The sequence below is a fragment of the Octodon degus genome, unplaced genomic scaffold (assembly GCF_000260255.1).
Source record: "Octodon degus isolate 3935 unplaced genomic scaffold, OctDeg1.0 scaffold00046, whole genome shotgun sequence".
Taxonomy (NCBI): Eukaryota; Metazoa; Chordata; class Mammalia; order Rodentia; family Octodontidae; genus Octodon; species Octodon degus.
Window position 1 is genome coordinate 14,406,014 of NW_004524622.1, and position 25,213 is coordinate 14,431,226.

General features: G+C 37.1%; 1 protein-coding gene across 1 annotated transcript in view; it reads right to left on the reverse strand.

Annotated features, from left to right (window-relative positions):
- Positions 1 to 25,213, reverse strand: part of Pten (phosphatase and tensin homolog) — a 91,664-nt gene that overhangs the window by 60,802 nt on the left and 5,649 nt on the right. Inside the window, exon 2 of the mRNA XM_023716179.1 lies at positions 724 to 808. Within this exon, the coding sequence (XP_023571947.1) occupies positions 724 to 808 (85 nt within the window). The remainder of the gene's footprint in view (positions 1 to 723; positions 809 to 25,213) is intronic.

Here is a 25,213-nt window from a genome sequence, read left to right on the forward strand (position 1 = left end):
ATAATAAAATAAAATGCAAATTTTAAAAAATTATTTAGACTTCAGTATATCCAATTTCTTTTCTATAGTCACTATACCAAATATTCTTGGGTACTTGATACACATATATGCCAATAAAAGCTGCCCTATATGACTAGGGATATAGGTCAGTGGCACAAGAGCCTACCTGGCAAGTGCGAGGCAGTGAGATCAATTCCTGGTACCAAAAAATAAATAAAAACGGCTCTACAAAAAATACACGGTACCAGTCATCCATACCTCAATGTGAGTAATAAATGTAACTCAATAGGGCTGGGGAGATGGCTCAGTGGAATAAGCGCTTCCCTGGCAAGCATAATGACTGGAGTTCAATCCCCAGTCCCCCCCCCCAAAAAAAAAAAAGTAACTCAAATCTAGCTTACGATTTTAAGTCTAATGTTCAATTGTAAAATAAAAGATAAATATCACATTGTACCAGAATGTAGACATTAATCTAATGAGAGGAATTTTATGGAATCTAAATCAACACCTAAGAATTTGGGTATGTACAAAGTCAATACTTATCAAATGAATTATATCCCACTGAGATCCATTAGATATACTATACTGAAAAGAAGTTACAAAGCATTACCATAACAAAATGAAGTCTACATCACACTGTGCATCTTAACATTTTCTAAATAAAGACAATATGAATACCAATATGCATTAACATTTGAAATAGAAAATCAAAAGAGTTCTTACCTTACTACATCATCAATATTGTTCCTGTATACGCCTTCAAGTCTTTCTGCAGGAAATCCCATAGCAATAATGTTTGGATAAATATCTAAATACTTAAGTTAAGGAAATATCTGAAATATGCTACAACACAAATATGCACACATTTTAAAACATCTAACTATAAAAAGTATAATTTTCCCCAATATAGCTAGTTTTAAGAGACTGTCAAAGTACTTATCTGTAATCAGTATGCACAATTAAGAAATAATTGTAAATATATTAATTCCATGAAAGACTCTCAAAACAATTTTACAGCAAAAAAACCCTTTAAGCCCCTCTTCTTAGTACATTAAAAATGCATCTAAAAGTAAAAGGTAATTTCCTTATTTCAGGATTTAGGTATGTAAGAAAAGAGAAAACCCCAGACTGAGACTCACAACGAACGTATGTGACGACCAAAAAAAAAAAAAAAAAATCAAAATGAAACCAAACCAAAAAAAAAAAAAAAATCTGATCTTATCTGAAAAGATGTAACCAAACAACTTTTAGCTTTCCATATTTAAAAAATACCATGGTAGCTATACCCAAACACTTGGGATGCTGAGTCAGAAAGCTCACCTGAGCCCTAAAGTTTGTTAGATTTAGGCACAGGCCATATATATGTAAAATTTGAACAAATCACTTAACCTTTCTAGAACTCCCATTTTACAAGATTAGATTTAAAGAAATAACATGTTATCTATGACTAAATAACTGAGATTGAAACACTTTCACTCCCACATTTTCTAAAAATATTTGTTTGTTAATTTATTTATTCAGTGCAGGGTCTCACTACACAGCTTGCACTCAGTGATCTTCCTGCCTCAGCCTCCCAGTGCTGGGATTTACAGGCATGCACCACCAAGCTCAGCTGCAGTGATGCCAGTGATCAAAGCCGGGTCCTTGGTGCTTGACAGGCACGCGCTTAGACAGCCAAGAGTGCTCTTTCCAGCCCTGTTACTCTAACTTTTAATAAACGTAATATATTCAGCATGCCTATTATATTAACTCATGTTACATACAACAGTTGGCATAAAAACTTCTGCAAAGAATTTATCCCAGGGGGCTGGGGAGATAGCTCGTGGAATAAGTGCTTGCCTGGCAAGTGCAGAGTCCTGAGTTTGATCACTGGTACCGCAAAAAATAAATTTAAAAATTAAAAAAAAAAAAAAGAATGTATTCTCAACTATAGAAAATCACCAACAATATAATTTCTGCCTCCCCATCGCCCCGGTTTTTGAGACTTAAGCTTGCCATGTAGTTCTAGCTAGCCTCAAATTTGTGGTAATCCGGGCTGGAGAGATGGCTCAGTGGTCTAAAGCACCTACTTGAAACAAGCTTGGCAAAGCACAGGGACCGCGGTTCGATCCCCCAGCACCACATGCCAGCAGCCCCGCCCCCTGGTGGGCTGAGCTGGCCACACACACACACAATAAATAAATGTAATAAATAAAAATAAATAAATATTTAAAAAAAAAAAAATTTGTGGTAATCCTCCTTCCTGAGCCTCCTAGGTGGGCGTGGGCCACCACACCCAGCTGGACATTCTGATTCTCATCCATTGAACTCAATCCTCTCTAATCATTTGATCTTTCTGACAAAGGCTAATTTGTCTAAGGCTCCCTGTAAAGACCAACACAAAAGATTTCTGCTCATGTACTTCAGGATCCATCACCATCACAATGCAATTCAAACTTCCCCTGGTTTATTGCCTTTTCCTAAGTATTTTTCTTTCATCTCTTTGCAACACTTTCTCTTTCTTTTCTAGGCAGTGTCTCACTATGTAATTCAGGCCGGCCTTGAACTCATGGTGATCCTCCTGCCTTAGCTTCCCAAGTGTTGGGACTACAAGGCCAGGAGTGTGCCACCACTCCAAATACAACAATTATTAACATTTTATTTCCTTTTTAACATTGTTGGGGATCAAATCTAAGGCCTAACACATACCAATTAAGCACTCAACCCTACAGAACTATATCCCAAGTCTGCAGTACTATTTTCAATCCAAAATTAACCAAAAGCTTTTATTTTTAAAACTTAAGGGTTATTTGTGCATTTTATGTGGTGCTGAAAACTAAAACTAAATCCATATATATCACACAAGCACTAAACTAAAATCTAAATGGATCAAAGATCTAAATATTAAAACAGAAGCCCTAAATCTTCTGAGAGAGACAATAGAAAAAACTCTCGAAGACATAAGGTGTAGACAAAGACTTTATGAACAAAACCCAGGTCATACGAAATATGTCAAAGAATCAACAACAATCTACGGGATCTCATCTTTTAAAAAAAATTCTATAGGGCCGGTCAACTAGCTCAGCAGGTTAAAGTGCCTGCAAGAAGACACAGGGGCCATGGTTCAATCCTCCAGCCTGCCGTGTCGTCCCCGCCCCGGGGTGCACTGAGAAAGCAACTGAGACTGGGCATGGTGGCGCGCACCTGTTATCCCAGCTTTTGGGAGGCTGTAAACAGGCAGATCACTACGAGTACAATCTATGTAGTGAGACCCTCCATACCCTGTAGGCCCTTCCCTAAAAACGTAAAATAATTTAAAAAAAAAAAGGTTTTGTACAGCAAAAGAAGTCACTGACAGAGTGAAGACAACCCACAAAGTAGGAAAAAACCTTAACCAGTTGTTCTTCAAAGGACTAACATTTAGAAAAATAAAGAATTTTTTAGGGGTCAGGGAGATGGCTCAGTGGAATAAGTGCTTCCCTGGCAAACACAGAGTTCAATCCCCAGTTCTGAAAAAAAAAAAAAAAAATTTTAAATCAGACCACCTCCCCAATTTAAAGACCCAATCCAACAATGGGCATCTGATATTAATAGATATTTCTCAGAAGTACAAACAGTAAATAAACACATGAAAAAATGTGATCACTCGGAAAACGCAAATCAAATGCTTAGATCCTACATCACTCCAGAAAGAACGGCTATCATCAAGAAATCGACCTGTAAGAAATACTGGCAGGACTAGAGAGAGAAAGGAACCCTTCTCCACTGTTGGTGGGAATATAGACTGGGGTGACAACTGTGGAAACCAGTCTGGAGACTCCTCATAAAAGGAGGACTAGTGATACCATTTGACCTAGCTATGCTCTTCCTTGGTATCTTCCCAAAAGAATTAAAAGTATCATACAGCAATATATGCACACTCATGTTTATAGCAATAGTTTGTATTAGCTAAATCTTTGAAACAACCCAAATGTCTAGAAACTGATGGATAAAAAATGTTTTTAATACAGTGGAGTACTACTCAGCCATAAAGAAGGATCAATTTGAGACTTAGCTAAAATGGACAAACCTTTAAGACCATAGTATTAAATGAAACAAATCAGATAATTATGCATATCTAAGTATGTGCAAATATCACATTGTCTGCCTGATGTGAGAAACTGAAAGTGTAACTAAGAATCAAAATGTATGGGGGCTGGGAAATGGCTCAGTAGAGTAAGCGCTTCCCTGGCAAGCGCAAGGGTCTGAGTTCAAGCCCCAGTTCCTCCAAAAGAGAAAAGGAAAAGAAAAAAAAAAAAAAAAAAAAAAAGTATGATAATGTAAAACAAGAAGTAATTTTTCAAAGGGAAAGGAAAATTGAGGGAGGGGTCAAAGGAAAAAATAAAAAGATAAAGCGGAAACAAAGCTTGGTAAATGAGGAGAAGGGCTGAAAGGAGGGGAAGAGAATGGGAAAAAAACAGGAACTAAGATATATCATGTCCTACAGTGAATGTGATAATTATGCATATCTAACTTATACCAATAAACTTACATAAAAACTAAGCAATACAATCCTCCTTAAAAAATTACTATTGTGGTAGGGCCAGTCAGATAACTCAGCGGACTAAAGTGCCTGCTTAGGCAGGGTGCAGTGGCTGGGGTTCAATCCCTGGCTTGCTGCACTAGCCCCGCCCCTGGGGTGCACTAAGACAACGAATGAGACTGGACGTGGTGACGTGCATCTGTAACCCCAGTGCTTGGGAGGCTGAAAACAGGAGAATCACTACAAGTCTGATCTGTGTAATGAGACCCTGTAGGCCTCTACTAAATACATAAAAATAGGGCTGGTGAGATGGCTCAGTGGTCTAAGGCACCTACTTGGAACAAGCTTGGCAAAGCACAGGGACCGTGGTTCGATTCCCCAGCACCACATGCCAGCCAGACCCGCCCCCTGGTGGGCTGAGCTGGCCACACACACAAATAAATAAATAAATAAATAAATAAATAAAATACATAAAAATAAATAAAACATTTTGTACAAGGATAAAAGAATTTACACGTATACTTGCTAGAAACTGAAAACCACACACACACACACACACACACACACACACACACACACATCCCATAAATAAGGAACTAACAAAAATGGCTGCTTTATACAGAATGCAAACCAGGTGCTAAGCTGAGGCAGGAGGATTAAGGTGCATTCAAGGACAGCCTAAAGAGAGAAAATGGGAAGAAAAGTATAGTAAGAACAAGTGAAAAGCAAGACTGCTACATGTATTGTGGGATAATGTTGACCCACATTACTTTTGTTTTACTTTTGTGTTCATGTGTGTGTTTGACAAAACTGAGGGGGGGCCTAGGGGGATAGCTCAATAGGATAAGTGCTTGCCTGGCAAGTGCAAGGGTCCAAGTTCAATCTCCGATTCCGCAAAAAAAAAAAAAAAAAAGGATGACAAGTTACTAAAAGTAATGATACCTAGGTAGCAGGATTGTTTTGTTTTGTTTTGTGGTACCAGGAATTGAACTCAGGACCCTGCTCCTCCCAGGCAGGCACTTATTCTATTGAGCTATCTCCCCAGTCTTTTTTTTTTTTTTCAGTAAGGGTCTACAGGGTCTCACTATGTAGATCAGACTCAGAGTGATCCACCTGTGTTCAGCCTCCCAAAGAGCTGGGATTACAGGCGTGCACCACACCCCAGCGCCCAGCCCCCCTGGGGTGGATACAGGGCCAGCACAGCACGCTGGAGAACAAACCCCAGGCACTGCGTCTAAGCAGGTGCTTTAATCCGCTGAGCTATTTGGCCAGCCCTTTTCCATAGTTTTGTTTGTTCTATACTTCCTGTTTTTGCTGCGAAGTACCTATAGTATAGGTATACAGCAAATTTTTTATATTTTGCTTTATAATTGTCTCCAAGTCTACTTACTTCATGCTATGATAAATTACTATTTTGAATGACTTAAGTCAGTTCTACATGTAGTTTCTTTAAATACTGATTTCTATTAAAAGTTACAATAACAGGGGGCTGGGGAGATGGCTCAGTGGAATAAGAGTTTCCCTGGCAAGCGCAAGGGCCTGAGTTCAATCCCTGGTGCTGCCCAAAATAAATAAATAAATAAATAAATAAATGAAAATTACAATAACAAAGCTATCTAACACTTCAACACTTTGTTACTTTAAGAACATAAATTCACCCCAATACCAAATTAGAAGAACTCCAAAAAAAAATCAGAATTATCATTTTAACATAATGAATACTACCAGTTATTATTCTCAAATAAGAAATCAGCCCCACGTAAAAATGTAGCTCTTCTTCAATTATCAAGCTATTTTCCCAGCTTATATCCATCAACAAGGGAAAAAAGCAGATGAGAGCAGAACCTCAATTAAAGCAACGAAATTCTTGAAGGTGAATATTCTTTACTTTTAGTTCTGCCTCACAGTACATAACAAAATGGAAAACAGAGAGAAAAAAAAAAAAAAAAGAAGCAAAAGCAACCCAAAGCAGCGACAATTAACACTCTAAAATTCTCAACCAAAACCTTATAAATATTTGTCAAAATTTTTAATGGCCTTCTAGGTGTGGTGATACACAGCTGTGATCTCAGCACTTGGGGGGGTAAGCAGGACTATAGCTGGTTCAAGGCCAGCCTGGGCTACACAGTGAGTTTGAAGCCAGCCTGAAACTGTATAGTGAAACCCTATCCAAAAAAAGAAAAAAAAGAAATGATTTAATTTTTTCTGAACAATGTAATAATTATTTTTATCGAATGAATTATTATGACTAACAAATTTAACCTAAAATATTAAACAGAAGTACAATGACCCTTGAGATGTGGTCATTCTAACCAGCCTAAGCTCAAAGTTATACTTATAAGTACTAATTACTGAAGTAATTAAGTTGGCAAAACATTTGGCTAACTTAAAACTATGCATAGGGGGTCTGTCCATTAGCTCAGTTTGGGGTTTTTTGTTTTTTTTTTTTTTAACTATTGAACACATTTATTCTTACAGTGATAAAGGATAGCTAGACTGGAATGAAATACTTACAGTAGAAAAATTAAGCTCAGTTGTTTATGTGCCTGCTTAAACAAAGCAGTCAAGGAGCCGGGGAGATGGCTCAGCAGAATAAGCACAAGCCTGGCAAACATAAGGATCTGAGTTCAATCCCCGGTTCTGCAAAAAAAAAAAAAAAAAAAAAAAAAAAAAAAAAAAAACCCGGAAAAAAAAAAGATTTGGTGTAAACCCCCCGGTTTGAAAAAAAAAAAAAAAAAAAAAAAAAAAAAAAAGCAGTCAGCCTCAGGATGCTGAGGTTTGATCCCCAGATCCTCAAGCCTTACCAGACCTGCCCTTAAGGCATCCTTAGCCAGCCCCCCTCCAAAAAAACCCAAAAAACTATGCATAATTATATGTACATGGATGTTACATACACATTATTGGGCACTCCATGGAATTATTCAAACACAACTGAACATTGGTGCAGGGACACTGAAAATGTGAGGCTTTAACATGTTCCTACATGAATAATACCACAGATCTGATCAGTTTTATTGGTCTTTTCATTAATAAAATTTATAAAAATTGCCCAGCAGTGAAACATACAAATTAAAGTCAGTGGTGACATATTAAGCAAGCAAGGAATGCTACCTCCAAGGAATCCCTAGTCCATCAGGGAAGATGGGCACACAGATCTATGATGCCCAAGGCCCTATTATATAAAAGACCAACCTATTTTAAGAACTAAAATGGGCAAGAGTAATTCTGCAGAGACAGAGATAAAAAATTCACTAAGCAAAGCACTATGAAAATAGTAAGAATAACCCAGTTCCGCAAAAAAAAAATAAATAAATAAATAAAAATAAATAAATAAATAAATAAGAATGAGACTAAGTCAGATGACAATAGACAAGAGGAAGGGCCAGGGAGAGAGCTCAGTAGAATAAGCACTTGCCTGGCAAGCACAAGGCCCTGAGTTTAATCCCCAGTACCATAAAAAAGAAAAAAAAGAGGAAGAAACCAGAAAGGTTAGAATATTCCAACAGAAATACATCAAACAGGGGCTGGGGAGATGGTTCAGTGGAATAAGCGCTTCCCTGGCAAGCGCAAGGCCTGAGTTCAATCCCCAGTTCTGCCAAAAAAAAAAAAAAAAGAAATACATCAAACATTCAAGAATAAGCAACCCACACACAAAAATATGTGGAAACAAAGGCAAAATCAGGCACAGCAGGCATCTACAAAGGCAGCACTTTAGGAGGTTACAGGAGAATCACAAAACCCTGTTTTCAAGTAAATAAATAAAGGTAGGAGGGAGGTTGGACAGGCTGGGGGTATAGCTCAGTGCAAAGGCCTCAAAATCCAATCCCCTGTATTACACTCAATCAATCACTCACTCACTCAATCAAGGCAGACTGACAGGATTATGTCCAACTTTAAGGCTACTGTGCCAGAGAATGCAATTTAATCAGATACAGAGTTAAGGGCCAAGATCAACCAGGGAGCTCTTTTGCAGAGAAATTGCCTTGATCATGGCCCTGTTTCTTCTTTAACTGTTGATAGAAAGCACAGAAAGAAAAAAGGGGAAAAACTCCAGAAATTCCTGGGAAATATAATTAAATTACAAAGTCCTGGCATTCTACAACTTGCTTTCCATTCCTATTATCCTATCAGTCTGACTTTCTCCATTTCTTCACTCCTGCTACCATTTTAGCTGTTTAAAGCTCATCTGAGAGAAAAATTCACCCATGATTCACAAAGTACATTAGGTTCACTTTTCCTTCAACAAATTTCAATAATTTATATACTTTCAGCCACTGTTGCCACTCCTCCTCCCATTTGCTCTTGCTGTTTTCCACCACCATGAACTGCTGCCCTCTGCCACGTGCCACTCTGCCTTGGAGCCAACTAAGAATGGACTGAAACCTCCACTAACTGTGAGCTAAATAAACCTTGCCTTCCTTAAAAAATAAATTTAATACTCTCCAAGTATCCATGGTTATACCTACAATATAAACCTTTCTGATCAAATTATGCTCTAAACATCACCATAATAGACTTCTATATTTTCACGTTTAGTAAACATTTATAATAAAATTTTATAAAAAATGCTCACACACACTCCCACCCACACACACAAGTTTTGGGAATCAAACCCAGGGCCTTGTTAGTGTTAGGCAAATGCTCTACCACTGAGCCACATCCCTAGCCCTATATTCCTAATTTATTTTCCCCCTCTTAAATATCCTGAATGCTAGGGCCAGCCAGATAGCTCAGCAGACCAAAGCGCCTGCTTAAGCAGACTCAGGAACCGCAGTTCAATACCCTACCTGCCATGCCAGTCCTACCCCCAGGGTATGTTGAGACTGAGATTGGGCATAGTGGCATGCACCTGTAATCCCAGCATTTGAGAGCCTGAAACAGGAGAATCACTATGAGTCCAATCTGTATAGTGAAACCCTATAGACCCTGTACTAAATACATTTAAAAAAAAAAAAAAATCCTGAATGTTAATGACCTCTGCTTTCTAAATTGAAAATTCATATTGAGAATCAAACAACTAATAATGTCTTGAATTTTCCAGTTGATAGAATGCTAAATATTCATTATTGAAGAAAAATTTCTTGCCTGGCAAGCACAAGGGCCTGAGTTCAATCCCTAGTTCCACCAAAAAAAAGAAAAATTTGTCCTAATATATAAAGCATTTAATCATTCCTAAACAGACCAAATTAATGAAATCTAAAATTGGATTTTCTCTTTTTTGCAGAACCGGGGATTGAACTCAAGTCCTTACACTTGCCAGGCAAGCACTTATTCTATTAAGCCATCTATCTCCTCAGCCCTTAAAATTGGATTTTCTAAAGAAAAAAGGGTATACAGGAATGAAAGCTTCACCTATAAAAACATTAGATGCTCCAAAAATGGGATTTTAAGAAATATGAAGGAAACCTATAAATACATACTAGGTGCCAGACCTTTCTCCAAGCACTTGAATACTAACATATAATACAGACTGAGGTTCCAAGCCCCACTATGTAACTTAAAGTCTATGACTTTGGGTAAGGCTTCACTCCTCAGGCTTGAAATCCTTGTCTTGTTCTCACATAAAATAGTAACACCACTTTGCTTCAACTTTTCACTGGCTGTTTCAAGAACCAAATACAATAACTAAGACTATCTTTTTTTTTTTTTAAAGTTTATTTATTTATTTAGTGTGTGCGTGCGTGTGTGTGTGTGTGTGTGTGTGTGGCCAGTTCAGCCCACCAGGGGGTGGGCTGGCTGGCATGTGGTGCTGGGGGATTGAACCGTGGTCCCTGTGCTTTGCTAAGCTTGTTCTAAGTAGGTGCTTTAGACCACTGAGCCATCTCACCAGCCCCTAAGACTATCTTTTTAAAACTGAAAAGGGCTTTGTAAGTATAAGAGATTATTATTAAATCAAATAGGAAAAAAATAGAATATATTTTTCTATTTTTTTTTTTTTTTTTTTTTTTTGGCAGAACTGCGGATTGAACTCAGGCCCCTACACTTGCCAGGCAAGCACTTATTCCACTGAGCCACCTCCCCAGCCCCTTAGAATATATTTTTTAAAAATAATAAATAAAAATAAATCAAATAGGAGTTTAAATTTTGTTGTTGTTGTTGTTGGTTAGTTCTTGCAGTTGTGGGTTTAAACCAATGCCTGATGCATGTCAGGCAAGTGCTCTATTACTAAGCTGTGTATTTCTAGTACTTTCTCCTTCTGAATTTTTTTGAAACTTTTTTTAAATATTTGGTACACTACCTTTTTTTCCTAACTTATTTTTTATTTTTTATGTATTTAGCACAAGGTCTACAGGGTCTTACTACACAGAACAGACTCATTCGATCCTACCATTTTCCCAAGCACTGGGATTACAGTCTCAGTAACCAGCTCAGCAGGCCCTGGGGGCAGGTCTGGCTCACCACTACAGGTAACAAACCCAGGTCCCTGCGCCTGCCTACACAGGTGCTTTAGTCTGCTGAGCTATCTGGCCGGCCCTGGTACGGCAGCTATACAGCCCAGACTATCAGTTTTCTCAGCATTGGGATTACAAGCATGAGCCAGCATGTGATACTGGGGATCTAGCCCTGGTCCTTGCACTTGCCAGGCACACACTATCTCCTCATCCCACCCCCTCTTCAATTAGGAGATCTCATTAAATTGACCAGGCTGGCCTCAAACTTAAAATCCTGCTGCCTCAGCCTCCAAGTAGCTGTGATTACAGACATGCCCCACTAAAAATAACCCCGGTATTTAACTTAAATGTACTTCAGCATAAATTTTAAGTTCCTGTTGATACTTTTTAGTTATCTACTTGCAGTGCCCACCCAAAAATAAAAACTGATGGCCAAATAATCTATAAATTATACTAAAGTTTTTTATTTGTAATTTCCTTTTGTATATTTTACTGAATCAAAAAGTTCCACAATAGCAGTGTAAGATAGGGCTGGGGAGACAGCCCAGCTGTCTAAGTACCTGTCTGGCAGCACAGAGACCTGGGTTTGATCCCAGGTACTCCATGCTGTGCTGGTCCCTCACCAAGCTGGCCTCTGAAACCAGGCATGGTGGCACATGCCTACAATCCCAGTGCTGGGAAGGCTGATGTAATGAAGTTTTATGTCCTACCTCTTCACAAACCTAACCTCATAGGGTTTTTTTGTTCTTATTTTTATATGACTTACTATGACTAAGAGTTTGCATGTATTTTTGCCTTGAAATGTAAGTTTAGATCTCACTTTCTAAGGATTTTTTTTTTTTTTTTTTTGATGGCTCAGACTGCCTTAAGGGCAGATCTGGTAAGCCATGTGGAGCAGGGGATCAAACCTGACTGGGTTTGCCCAAGCAGGTGCTTAAACAACTGAGCTAACCCACAGCCCCCTAAGTTGAGAAGGATTTTTTTTTTTTCTTAGATCTCACTTTCTAAATGGAAGGGTAACTCTTCATACCAAGATTAACACCAAGAATTGCTAACAATTCTACTTAGTAACAATACTACAAACTAGTTCAGTTGGCAAGAACTCCGTAACATCTAATTAACTACAAAACTATTCATTTAAATTCAAATCTTCTAGCAATACAGTCTAATAAAAAGTACAATCTTTAGAGATATTTATAAGTTCTGCTTATACTAGAAGGAAATTTTTTTTAAAACTGTAACAAAGTACAATGAGCAAATCACAGTATTCGTATAACCTGATCAAATACCTACATAGCTTTAAAAAAAAAAAAAAAAAAAAGTACCAGTTGATGGATAAAAATTACATTTGTGAAAAAGGAGACCACAGAGCAGTATACAAACCCAGATTACACCTATGTAATTTGTAGTTACAAACACGAAGATAATTTATAATGACAAACGTTTGAAATAAACTTTTTCCAACTAAATTCCTTAAATTTAAGAATTTTAAAGTAATTTAAGTCCCATATATGAAGATTACACTCAGTAAAACAAATTTAATTTTCTTTTTTTTTTTTTTTTGGTGGAACCAGGAGTTGAACTCAAGGAAGGGCTTATTCTACTGAGCCAAATCCCTGGCTCCCTAAATTTAACTTTTAAAGAAAGAGTATACCTTAAGTTTCAAATATTTAAATTTAAGCAAATTAAATTTTAGAAAAAGTAGTACTGGCTAAAAATATCAACAACTTTTAAACCCGAAGTATAATTTGCTTATTAGTATATTAACTGAAGGCCAACTAATTTAATCCAAGTAATATGTAATCCAACTAATTTAATTTTCTTTATAGCAGTTGTTATGAAATAATGTATCTACAACTGCTCAAACTCACATCTGTGAAAATGTAAAACTTTAAGTTGCCCAACTAACTGGTTTTTAACGAGTATACTAAAATATTACCTTCTTCTTAGGTCTCTGGATGCATATGATAAGACAAGTTTCCTGTTTCAGAACTCTGGTGCTGTTAAAACATACACACACACACACACACACACACACACACACACACACAATCATTCTCTAGTTTTGTTTCTACTAAAAAAATCTAGGATTAACCTTTAATGACAAATCAAATATATGAACCTAAGAGCTTTCAAAGATACACAACACATACTAGTAAACAGCATAATGTCCCTGACCCAAACCTGATATCAACCCTTTATGTTCCATGCAAAGTTATGATGCATATGAAACTTGGTAAAAATTAAACTGAGGCTGATTTAGCACTATCATAATGTAGCATTTAACTTCAGTTAAGTTTCTAATCTTTATGTTCAATGCTGTATTTATAAAGTACTTATACAGCTAAGATGTGCCTATCAGTAATTTGAGAACACTAGTGCCAATTCATTCAATATTAGCTGCATTCTTTTAAAAAACAAAATCCTAAATCTCCACTTGTAGTGATCTCACAGATGCAACGATAAACCAATTTGTAAACATTTAAAACCTACATACACACTGCACTAACAATGTCTGATATGTGCCTCCCACAAGTAGGTATTTTTCCTATTAAGTTAACCAAAACCATAAAACTTTTAAAATTTGTGCTAACAATAAATGTTTGGGTTTCAGGGGCCGGGGAGATGGCTCAGTAGAGTAAGTGCTTGCCTGGCAAGCACAAGGGCCTGATTTCAATCCCCCGTTCTGCAAAAAAAAAAAAAAGTTAAAGGACTGGGGCGATAGCTCAGTAGAATAAGCACTTGCCTGGCAAACGCAAAGTCCTGAGTTCAATCCCCAGTACTACAAAAAAATAAAAAATAAAATAAAATTTAAAACAAAGTTTAAACATAAAAATACCAGTTACTGGGAGGGATGGGAATGAAGATAAGAGAAAGGAACTTCTAACTTAGCTATATCTTATAAGTATTCTTAAGTAAAGAGAATGAGTAATAAATGTTTAGTATCTGAATAAAAACCTTACCTGTATTCCCCAACTAATGCAAAAAAACATACTTTATGTATACATTACGTATTTACTCAAAAGTTCCCAAAGAATAGTATTTTTTCATGACCTCCAATTCAGTCTCAACAATCTATAAATGGATGCTAGTAAAATGTGTTCTTTCAGACATTAATCAAAAAGCTGGCCATGATAAAAACAAGCTTCCCAAGAAAATAAAAATGATGTTGATTAAATAAATACTAAAATTCATCAGATTCTATTAAACCAAATGGACAATTTTTAAATGTTTCTTTTTTTACAATGTAAAAACCAAGTTCTGATAGTAGCTTACAATGCAACAGCAAAATTTTAAAGAGGAAGCTCATATGTATTCACAAAGGAATTTAGTTGGAGGAAAACCAGAGAAACTGAAAAATATTTAAAATCAGTCTTTAAGAAATGCTTACCTAAAGCAGTTCTCTGACTGAGTTCTCTAATAATGCATTTTTACAGCTCAAAAAAGCTAAGCTTTATTTTTTTAAGCTTTAAGAATATCAAAACCGGGGTCAGGGATATAGTTCAGTAGAATAAGCACTTGTCTGGCAAGTGCAGGGTCCTGAGTTCAATCCCCGGTACCGCAAAAAAAAAAAAAAAAGAATATCAAAAACTATCACCCAATTCATAATTCACATATATAGATATATAGAGTAAATTATATAATACAGAAAAGATTAGGTTACAAATTAGTACATAAAGGATTTTAATTCTTATATTTCACATGTACTATGTATTATTTGAGCAACTGTTTTCCAAATTAACTATAATGAATTGGCTTTATTTTAAAATCCAAAGCATAATAAATTATTTTAAAGTATGAACAGTGAAAAACACAAGGAAATTATTAAAAATAAAAAATAAAAATATCAAAACCTTGTATTACTTATTATCTCAGGTTAAAACATGATGCTTCCACTTAAATATACAATCAGTAAAAGCAAATGGCTAGAAGCCAGGCTCTCATTAATGACCTTTAGTTCTTTCTAGTATCTTTGTATTTTAGTAGAAAAACATAAATGCATTAACCACTAAGCTTCATTTTTGCAAAACACTAAAAGGTGGCCTCAGTTTTTAAAAAACTGCTATTAGTGAATGATTCCAAAAAAACTGATGTGTCAAAATCACTTATATCACTAAATTATCTTAACTTGTTCCCACATTTAAGTAACAGATGGCAGGCCTTAGTTCTTGGACAATACACAAAAATCACAATCTGTGTGACATTTTCAGTATTAAAAAGAATACAAACAATCTTAATAACCAGCACCTTAGCACACTGTACAGTATGATACATAATCCTGTCTATAACCCTAAGAAAAATTATATTGAACTGTTTGGTATACTAAACTATTTTACATGAGACTTCCTCAAACTAGTTTGTAAAAATTGTTCAGATAGACTGCTACTTCAATTATCCAAAAGCAATCACACATATACTCATCACTAAAATATTTCTGCTATCACTGTGTTTTTATTATAGATCAAAATTCTCCTAAGAGTTTAAATAAATTTATCTCATTTGGAAAAATGGTACTCTGTAATTTTGTTTTTATAAAAGAGAAAAATCTGTTTCTACTTCAATGTTAAATGTTTTTGTTCTAATTATATTAATAAATGAATATATATTGATAAAGAATTATTACTTAGCTAATAAAACTGTTTTAGTATCTGACACTTAAAATCTGACAAAAACTTTTCACCATGAAAACTAGTGCTGATTATAATTGCAAACACAAATCTGATCAATTAATATCACACCATTACCTAAGTAACTATGTAAATACAAACCGTGTCACGCAAAACACATTTCAGGGAGTGACACCAAAGCAGAAGCACGTTTCTCTGTTGCAAAGCAGTACTTGCCCCAAAGACAGAGGGCAACAAGCAGTAACCGCTTTAACATAAAAAGGTGAAAGTATCTATTCAAATCAGTTGTTTTACTTTAATTACAATATAGCATTCCTACAGTAGAAAACATCATTAAATCAGAAGTATTTTATTTATATAAAAAGCAGCTGGGGGCCAGGGAGATGGCTCAGTGGAATATGAGCTTCCCTGGCAAGCACAAGGGCCTGAGTTCAATCCTCGGTTCTGCCAAAAAAAAAAAAAAGCAGCTAACTTTATTGTTGTACTTTAAGTAAAATATGCTATATAGTTTCTAGAACTTAGGGGGAAGAGCTTCAAGGCTATAATAAGTCCACTATGTTTTGTGTAAAAGATTTTTTTTTTTTTGGCAGAACCGGGGATTGAACTCAGGCCCTTGCACTTGCCAGGGAAGCGCTTACTCCACTAAGCCATCTCCGTGGCCCTGTGTAAAAGATTTTTATGATTTACATTTTATAAAGTTATGAAAATCTTCCCTAATATTTACCATCTTAAGTCAACTCTACAGGAATATCAGCAAATAAAACAGACAAAATAGCAGCCAAACATGAAAACAAGCTTAATGTACAGCTATGGGTAAAGAACTAGTCATTATTTCATTTTATGATTTAAAATAATTGAGACAATCATGACATACTATATAAAGTTTTGTTTTTAAAAAACTTTAACTTTCCTATGAATTGGGTTTAAATATATATATTCACACACATGCACAAAGGTGGAAGCTTAACAAGAGAATTTTAAAGAATTTTAAAATATAATAGAAATTGTATTCTCCAGGTGGAATGTGAAAAGCACATTAAACTGTAAAATCAAACAAACAGGAAAAAAATACCATAGCAAACAATCTATTCCGATTCCCAGGATGCTTTATGATTATGTTTCTGTGCCCTAAAACAATTCAGAATCCACAAAAGCTACTCTGTTGGCATCTTCCCATCTCTGAATTAATCTAAAACTTCATCCCAATTTCTTCTAAAAACCTGCAATTTTTTTACTTTAGATAAATAACACACTTTAACAGGCTGACAGCAAATCTAGGACCTACAAAAGAATGTAAAATATGCACCAGAGAACCAGAGTCAAGTCAGCCCTATTTTCTTATCTAGAAATATTTGACAAGTTTTTATAACTTGTCAAAAATATGCTGTTTTAAATCCACACACCGAACCTCACAACATCTGTAACAAAAACAGCTTCAGAATAAAAAACACTAACAAATACTGCTAGTAGACCAAAGACTGAGGAATACATTTTAAAAAGTATACTGGAACAACACAACTCCCTATATTCGATAATTACACAAAGGGAAACAACTATTTAAAAACTACTGGAATATAAAAATACTCTTTAACTGCTTTCTTTTAATATAGTGCATCAAATCTATTAGCAGTTTTATGTAGCATGTTTCTGAATACAATTATATTCACAAAAATGTACTGAAAACATCTTCAACCGAGGGGAGGCATTCTTTTTAGCAGAGGTTTAAAATACTTTTACAACCAGTCAAAGAACAAGTAAGACCTTTTCAAACAAGCCTTTTTTGTTGACAGGTATTAAAAATTTTACCTTCTTGGGGCTGGGGAGATGGCTCAGTAGAATATGCGCTTGCCTGGCAAGCCCAAACACCTGAGTTCGGGCCTGGGAGATGGCTCAGTAGGATAAGCGCTTGACTGGCAAACGCAAGGATCTGAATTCAATCCCCGCTTCCGCAAAAAAAAAAAAAAAAGACAAAAACCAAACACCTGAGTTCAACTCCCGGTTCCGAAAAAAAAAAAAAATTTACCTTCTTATATTTTACTTTCTTAAATACCACAACTTATGGACAAAAGTAGTTTTATCAAATATTCTACTATGTACCAAATTTTATTATTTATTTTTATGCATTTGGTACAGGGTCTTACTATGTAGCTCCAACTCGTAGTGATGCTCCTGTATTCAGCATCCCCAGCACTGGGATTACAGATGTGGGCCACCACGCCCAGACTTATTCACCTGCTCAGTGTGGGTGGGGCCAGCACAGCATGCAGTGATCGAACCCTGGTCCTGCACTTGCCAAAGCAGATACTTAGCCCACTGAGGAGCTATCTTGTTGGCCCTATACCTTTTTTTTTTTTTTTTTTGACGGTACCGGGAATTAAGTTCAGGACGCTGTGCTTGCCAGCCAAGTGCTTATTCTGAGCTATCTCCCCAGCCCTCAAATACTTAAGATGGCATTTGCCTCTAAGCAATTTTTGTTGGACATGGGAAGGAGGGATCAGTCCCACACAAGGCAAGAAAATCAGCCTCAACCCATTGCATGCCAAAGCACCCACTCCCTCCTACAGGCCTGACCACCAAAGTGGTCACTGCCAAAGTCCCAGAAAAGGTAGAAAAGAACACTCCCCAATAAGTAACCAATGTTCTGAAAATACCTAACTTACTCTGTAGCAAACCTAAAAAAAGTCACCCTGAGTGAAGGAATTTTCTCTATATATTAAAGATGTGGAAAGTAAATATTATGTCTTTTAATACATAACTGAAAATTTAAAAAGTTAAAAAAAAAATACATGACTGAGAAGTGGCTGAACAGGAATTGATGCTGGCCTGTATCTTGAAGCCAAACAATGTTCCTTGCATTCCACCATGCTGCTTTTCTAGACTCAGCATCCATCTACAAAATCAGGATAATATATTCCATGCAGAGCTTGGGTTAACAGATCAAATAAGATAATGCATGTATAAATTCTATTAACTTAAGAGTATAAAATATTAAGAGCTTGCATGGTGGAAGAGAATCTAATCATCAAGAACGATCCTTAGACTACCAGGACAAGGATCGCTCAAACTCACAAAGCTTCTGGCTCCAACAACCAGTGACCAGACACTGGTGGCTTTACAAGGTTATTCTGACATACACTGAAGTCTGAGAACCACAGCTGTAACGTGATGGTAAAAATACCCTTCATCCTTCTTCTCTGTGTTCCACTAGCCATTAGTGAGTTTCTAATTCCAGTAGAACTAGAATTCCTAAACATCAGGAGAAAACTAATGCCTATACTACCCTGCAGGTCACCTGTTTTTTCTTACAAAAACTGGGCTCATGCTTAAGAAAGGCTTTTGTTAACCAAAATACAAGTTTTGGTTTACAAATAAGACATTATCATAGTATATGCCACCAATTCTATGACAATATTCAGAAAGAATCTATTGACAATTATCTTTCACAAATGATCATTTCGATATGTCAAATACATGTTACAACATGGCCAAATTAAATCTGGCAAAAAACAGGCATGATGACACACACCAGCACTTGAGAGATTGAAGCAGGAATGCCACAAGTTTGAGGTCACACTGAGCTACACAGTGAGTTTAAGGCCAGCCTGAACCACATACAAAGAATTCAGCCAAGGATATAGCTCAGTGGCATAAGCCAATGCCTGGCAAGCGCAAGGTCCCAAGTTTGATTCCCTAGTACAAAAAAAAAAAAAAAAAAAAAAAGAGGAAAATATCAGGGCCAGCAAGATAGCTCAGTGGGCTAAAGCACCTGCTTAGGCAAGCTTAGGCAGGCTCAGGGGACCACAGTTTCAATCCCCTGATCCCAGGAGCCCTCAGGGGAGGGCTGACCCAGCTCCTCCACCAAAAAAAAAATCAGATGCCCCTAATTCAAAGGCCCAATCAAAAGATGGGTATCTGAGATGAATACACACTTCACAGATGAAGAAATACAAATAGCAAATAAATCTATGAAGGAATGTTCAACATCACTGGTCACTTTGAGAGATGCAGATTAGGACACTGAGATTCTACCTCACTCCAGAAAGAATAGCTATCATCAAGAAACCAACTAGTAACAAATGGTGGAGGGACTGTAGGCAAAAAAAAGAGCCCTTCTCCATTGTTGGTGGAAATGTAGACTGGTACAATCACTATGGAAATCAGTGTGGACAATCCTCAAAAAGCTAGGACTGGGCCGGGGAGCTGGCTCAGTAGAATAAGTGCTTGCCTGGCAAGCGGAAGGGCTTGAGTTCAATCCCTGGTTCTGCAAAAAATAAAAAAAAGCTAGGATTACATATCCCATTTGACCCAGCTATTCCCCTTCTGGATTATCTTCGTAGAAGAATTAAAATCATACCATAGCAATATATGTGCATCCATGTTAATGGAGGCACTTTTTTTTTTTTTTTTAACCAGAAATCAAACTCAGGATCTTGTGCTTACCAGGCAGGTGCTACACCCCCAGCCCCTAGCAGCACAATTTGTAAAACCCAATCTTGGAAAAAAAAAACCAAATGCCCATCAACCAAGAAATGAATTAGAAAAAGATGTGCTACTTCTACACAATAGAATACTACGCAGCCATAAAGCATAAACTTAACATTTTTATAGGTAAATGGATGTAACTTGAGACCATATTCATAAACTTTTTTTTTCTTCATGTATTTAGTACAGGGTCTACAGGGTCTCACTCCACAGATCAGACTTATAATGATCCTCCTGTTTTTAGCCTCCCAGGTACTGGGATTACAGGCGCATGCCATGCCCAATCTCAATCACTTCTTGGTGGGCCCTGGGGGCGGGGCTAGAATGACAGGCTAGGGATCCAACTATGGTCCCTGCATCTGCATAGGAAGATCATAAGTGAAATAAACTAGACTTGCATGTGTAAACATCATATGGCCTCGCTGATGTGAGAAACTGATAGAGTAAATAAGGTCTAAAATGGATAATGGGGGCCTGCAAGACAGCTCAGAGGACTAAGTGCCTGCTTAGGCAAGCGCAGGTACCAGGCTTCAATCTCCGGTACCAAATGCTGTGCAGGGCCCACGCCCAGATGCCCTGAGCCAGTCACCAAGACCAGGCATGATGGTGCACACCTGAAATCCTTGTGCTGGGGAGGCTGAAAACAGAAGGATCACTACAAGTCTGAGCTGCGTAGTGACACCCTGTACCAAATACTTAAATAAAAATGGACAAGGGATATTGTGAAATAGGAAGAAATTGTTAAAAAGTAAAAGGTGGGCTGGGGAGATGGTCAGTGGAATAAGCACTTCCCAGGCAAGTGCAAGGGCCTGAGTTCAATCCCCGGTTCTGCCAAAATTAAATAAATAAATAAATAAATAAATAAATAAAAAGTAAAAGGCAACTAGGATGGAAAAAAGAGGAAAGGAAGGGAAAAAGAAAAAAAAATCCAAGTTAGTTACATTAGTCTCTTGAGTTTACAGGAAAAAAAGGCCTGTGTTTCTATCAATTGGAGAAATTCTGATGCCCATATCTTATAATATGCAAGGTATTAACAATTGTTATTCTATCACCTGGTTATGAAATTTCATTTTACCTTTTTTTAATAAAATAAAAACATAAGATAAACTGAAACAATCCTGGCAAATCATTTTCACATTATAAATAAAAGAGAAAAAATTTTATTTCATTTCATGTAACAGACTCAGAGTGTAATAATTTATAAATATGCATTTAAAAACTAGATACAGGGCTAGGGAGATGCCTCAGTGGAATAAGTGCTTCCCTGGCAAGCGCAAGGGCCTGAGTTCAATCCCCAGTTCTGCCAAAAATAAATAAATAAAAGAAATTAAAAAAAAAAAAACTAGATACAAAAATCAAGCTTAGTAACATCCCCAAAATGTCACTCTAATATTAAGTAGAAAAAACTTTTTTTTTTCAAATGTTTCCTTTATTTTTTTCTTTTTTTTTTATGGTCAGCTCAGCCCACCCTGTGGGAGGGGCTGGCATGGCATGTGGTACTGGGAATCGAGCCCAGGGCCCTTGCATGCTTGCCTAAGCAGGCGCTTTAGACCACTGAGCTATCTCGCCAGCCCAAGAAAAAACTTTTTATTTCTACCCAATCTTTTATTTAAAGTAATCCTGATATTCAAAAAGAACTCTCACTAGAATACAAGAATGCTGAAACTAAAAAGAAAATAAGACTACAACCAAGAGTGGAGGTGCACAGCTTCCTATTGATTGCAGCTGCTTGGAAAGCTAAGGAAAAGGAGCACAAGTGTGATGTCAGTCTGGCCAATGCAGCAAGACTGTTTCAAAAATTAAAAGGTTGGGGATGTAGCTCACTGATGAAGCAGTCACCTAGCACTGACAAGACCTTAGGCTCTATTCCCAATATTTAAAAAAAGAAAAGAAAAAATAAATAAATAAATAAAGAAAGAAAAGAAACCTGGGTTTGATGGCTGGTCACAGCACTTAAGAGGCTAAAGTAGGAAGGTTGCCATAGGTAGGAGACCAGCCTGCACTCCATAATGAGTTAAAAACCAGCCTAAACTACATAGCAAGACCTTGTCTCAAGAAAAAACAAAAACATCATTTATTGCAAAAAATTGTTTTCAACCTTTACATGGGTATTTATGAATTACTTGAAAAATACGTCTCTCAGGGCCGGTGAGATGGCTCAGTAGAATAAGTGCTTGCTCTGCAAGAACAAGGGCCTGAGTCCTGGTTCCGCCAAAAAAAAAAAAAAAGAATACATCTCACAGAAGAAGGGTTGAAAGGAGAAGACGGAATTGTAGAAAAATGAAGAATCAAGGTATATTATAAGGGGCGGGCCAGGGAGCTGGCTCAGTAGAATAAGTGCTTGCCTGGCAAGCACATGGGCCTGAGTTCAATCCCTGGTTCCACAGGGGGAAAAAAAAAAAAAGGTGTATTATGTACACGTACATATTCCCTGTGACTAAAGTGATGTTTATTATGTTTATCTAAAGTATACCAATAAAGTTAACTTTAAAAATGAAATAAAAATAAAAGAACACATCTCACAGGGCATCTATTCAACAAGCTGAGACAGGAAAATCTCAAATGCAAGGCCAAGTTGGACATCTTAGCAAGAATGGAGAAATAGGGGCTGGCGAAATACCTCAGCGGACTAAAGCCAGCCACAGAGTTCGAGCACAGTGGCGCATACCTGTAATCCCAGCGCTAGGAGGCTGGCAAAAGGAAGATCACTGAGTCTGAGCTGCATAGTACACTGTAACCAAATACATTATAAAAAAAAATAAGAATGAAGGGGCCGGGGAGATGGCTCAGTGGAATAGGCACTTTCCTAGCAAGCGCAAGGGCCCAAGTTCAATCCCCAGTTCCACAAAAGAAAATAAATAAATAAGAATGAAGGGCTGGGGAAATGGCTCAGCGGATTAAAGCACCTGCAAGCATGCCCAGGGGCAGAGGGTTGAATCCCCAGGCCTGCAGTGCCGGTCCCACCCCCAAAGTGCGCTGAGACTACAACTGAGACTGGGCATGGTGGCATGCACCTGTAATCCCAGCTCTTTGGGAGGCTGTAAACAGGCAGATCACTGCAAGTCCAATCTAGTAATGAGACTCTGAACACCCTGTAGACCCTTTTCTAAAATATACTACCAAAAAAAAGTTCTTATATTAATGCACTGTAGTGCAAATTTTATTGTACTAAATGTAACTTGGCATTCAGAGTCACATGACTCCTCCAACAAAGCTGAACTTCAAATGTAAGAATATCTTTACTGATGAAAGCTTACCTAGTTCTCTTAATGACTAAAAGGAGAGATCACTCTTTATGAATAAAAATATCTATTTAAAGTGAACTGTATCTTCAACACTAACCAAAATTTTTTCTTGTAACAAAGTCTTCCTTTTGCATCTTGTAACAAAGTTTTACTTTCAAAATTCCATTGTTGATGGACATGGTGATGCATACCTATAATCCCAGCACTGGAGGCTGAAGCAGGTGGATCATGACTTCTAAACCAGCCTGAGATACATAAAGGCCAGCATAAACTACATAGCAAGACTCAGTCTCAAAATAAACACATAAATGATCTGAATCTTTTTTTTTTTTTTTTTTTTTTAGTGGAACCGGGAATTGAACTCAGGCCCTCGCACTTGCCAGGGAAGCACTTATTCCACTGAGCCATGCCCCCAGCTCCTGATCTGAATCTTTATGCAATAAAAATGAAAGGTTTATATCTTATATCAATATTTTAAAGCAAATATTTTTCATTAGCATGAATACTTTGTTTCATTCAACAGTATAAATGGGCAGAGCTTTATGCCGTGGTGAAATAGCAAGCTACAAATATACTCTTAAATTCCTCAAGGAATTTTCCTATTTTTAAAAACATTCATAGGGCTGGAGAGATGGCTCAGTGGTCTAAAGCACCTACTTGGAACAAGCTTGGCAAAGCACAGGGACCGCGGTTCGATCCTCCAGCACCACATGCCAGCCAGCCGCGCCCCCTGGTGGGCTGAGCTGGCCACACACACACACACACACACACACACAATAAATAAATGTTAAAAAAAAAAAAACATTCATAGCTTGAGCTAATTAAACTTCTAACATTTTCAAAACTAAGGAACTTCAGATACCACTACTGCTCACTCCACAAATAAAACTATTAACTTCTCTACAGAGGTAATCTGAAATTATAATTTTTAAGAACAACAGCAAGTATTGAAAAATTTGCAATGATGAACCAGGTATGATGGCACACACCTGGAATCCCAGCACTTGGGAGGCCGCAGCAGGAGCATCCTTGGAGTTCCAGGCCAACCGAAGCTACAAACTAGTCCAAGACCAATGTGAACTACATGGTGACAGCCTGTCTCAAACCGCAAACCAAAAATTTACAATGAGGTAAGTACATGCTAAATGAACTATTTATATTATCTCATATGTTCAAGTCAAGCTATGTGGTAGGTACCACTATCATTCACACTGTACAGGTAAAATAGATTTAAATAAAGTCATCCAGTTACTAAATGTATATAGCCCAGATAACAACACAAGAAATCCTGCTTGAGAGCTCATATAACATCTAAAGTGAAACAAGGTATATAAAAATAGATAAGGCTATATATTGAGGTATTTTAATAGATTTAAACATATTTAAAAATTTTAAAACAATGTCCTCCAAAGTAACTTCTCCTTTTATAATGACTAATGATAACTATATGGATAATTAAAATATAACTCATAAAGTCTTCTTTTCTGCACTACATATAGATTAAGAACACTCTGGCTAGCAGGTGCAGCTACAATAACCATTTCTCAACGGTCTTACCACTATCAATAAATGCGTATCTCCTACTCTGAAAATGGCCACCTATGTCCTTATTTCACGGATTGCAAATAGAGAGGCTGCTTTAACAATTCTGAATTAGGGGCTGGGGAGATAGCTCAGTAGAGTAAGCGCTTCCCTGGCAAGCGCAAGGGCCTGAGTTCAATCCCCGGTTCTGCTAAAAAAAAAAAACAAAAAACAAAAAACACAGTTCTGAACTAAATTTAAAACTTCCCAGCCAAAATTCGCCCACAGTTATGTTTACTCTATTATTTCAATAACCTTTTTCACACCAGTGCAAATTATTTTATAAGAATGAAATTGCAGGGCTGGAGAGATGGCTCAGTGGTCTAAAGCACCTACTTGAAACAAGCTTGGCAAAGCACAGGGACCGTGGTTCGATCCCCAGCA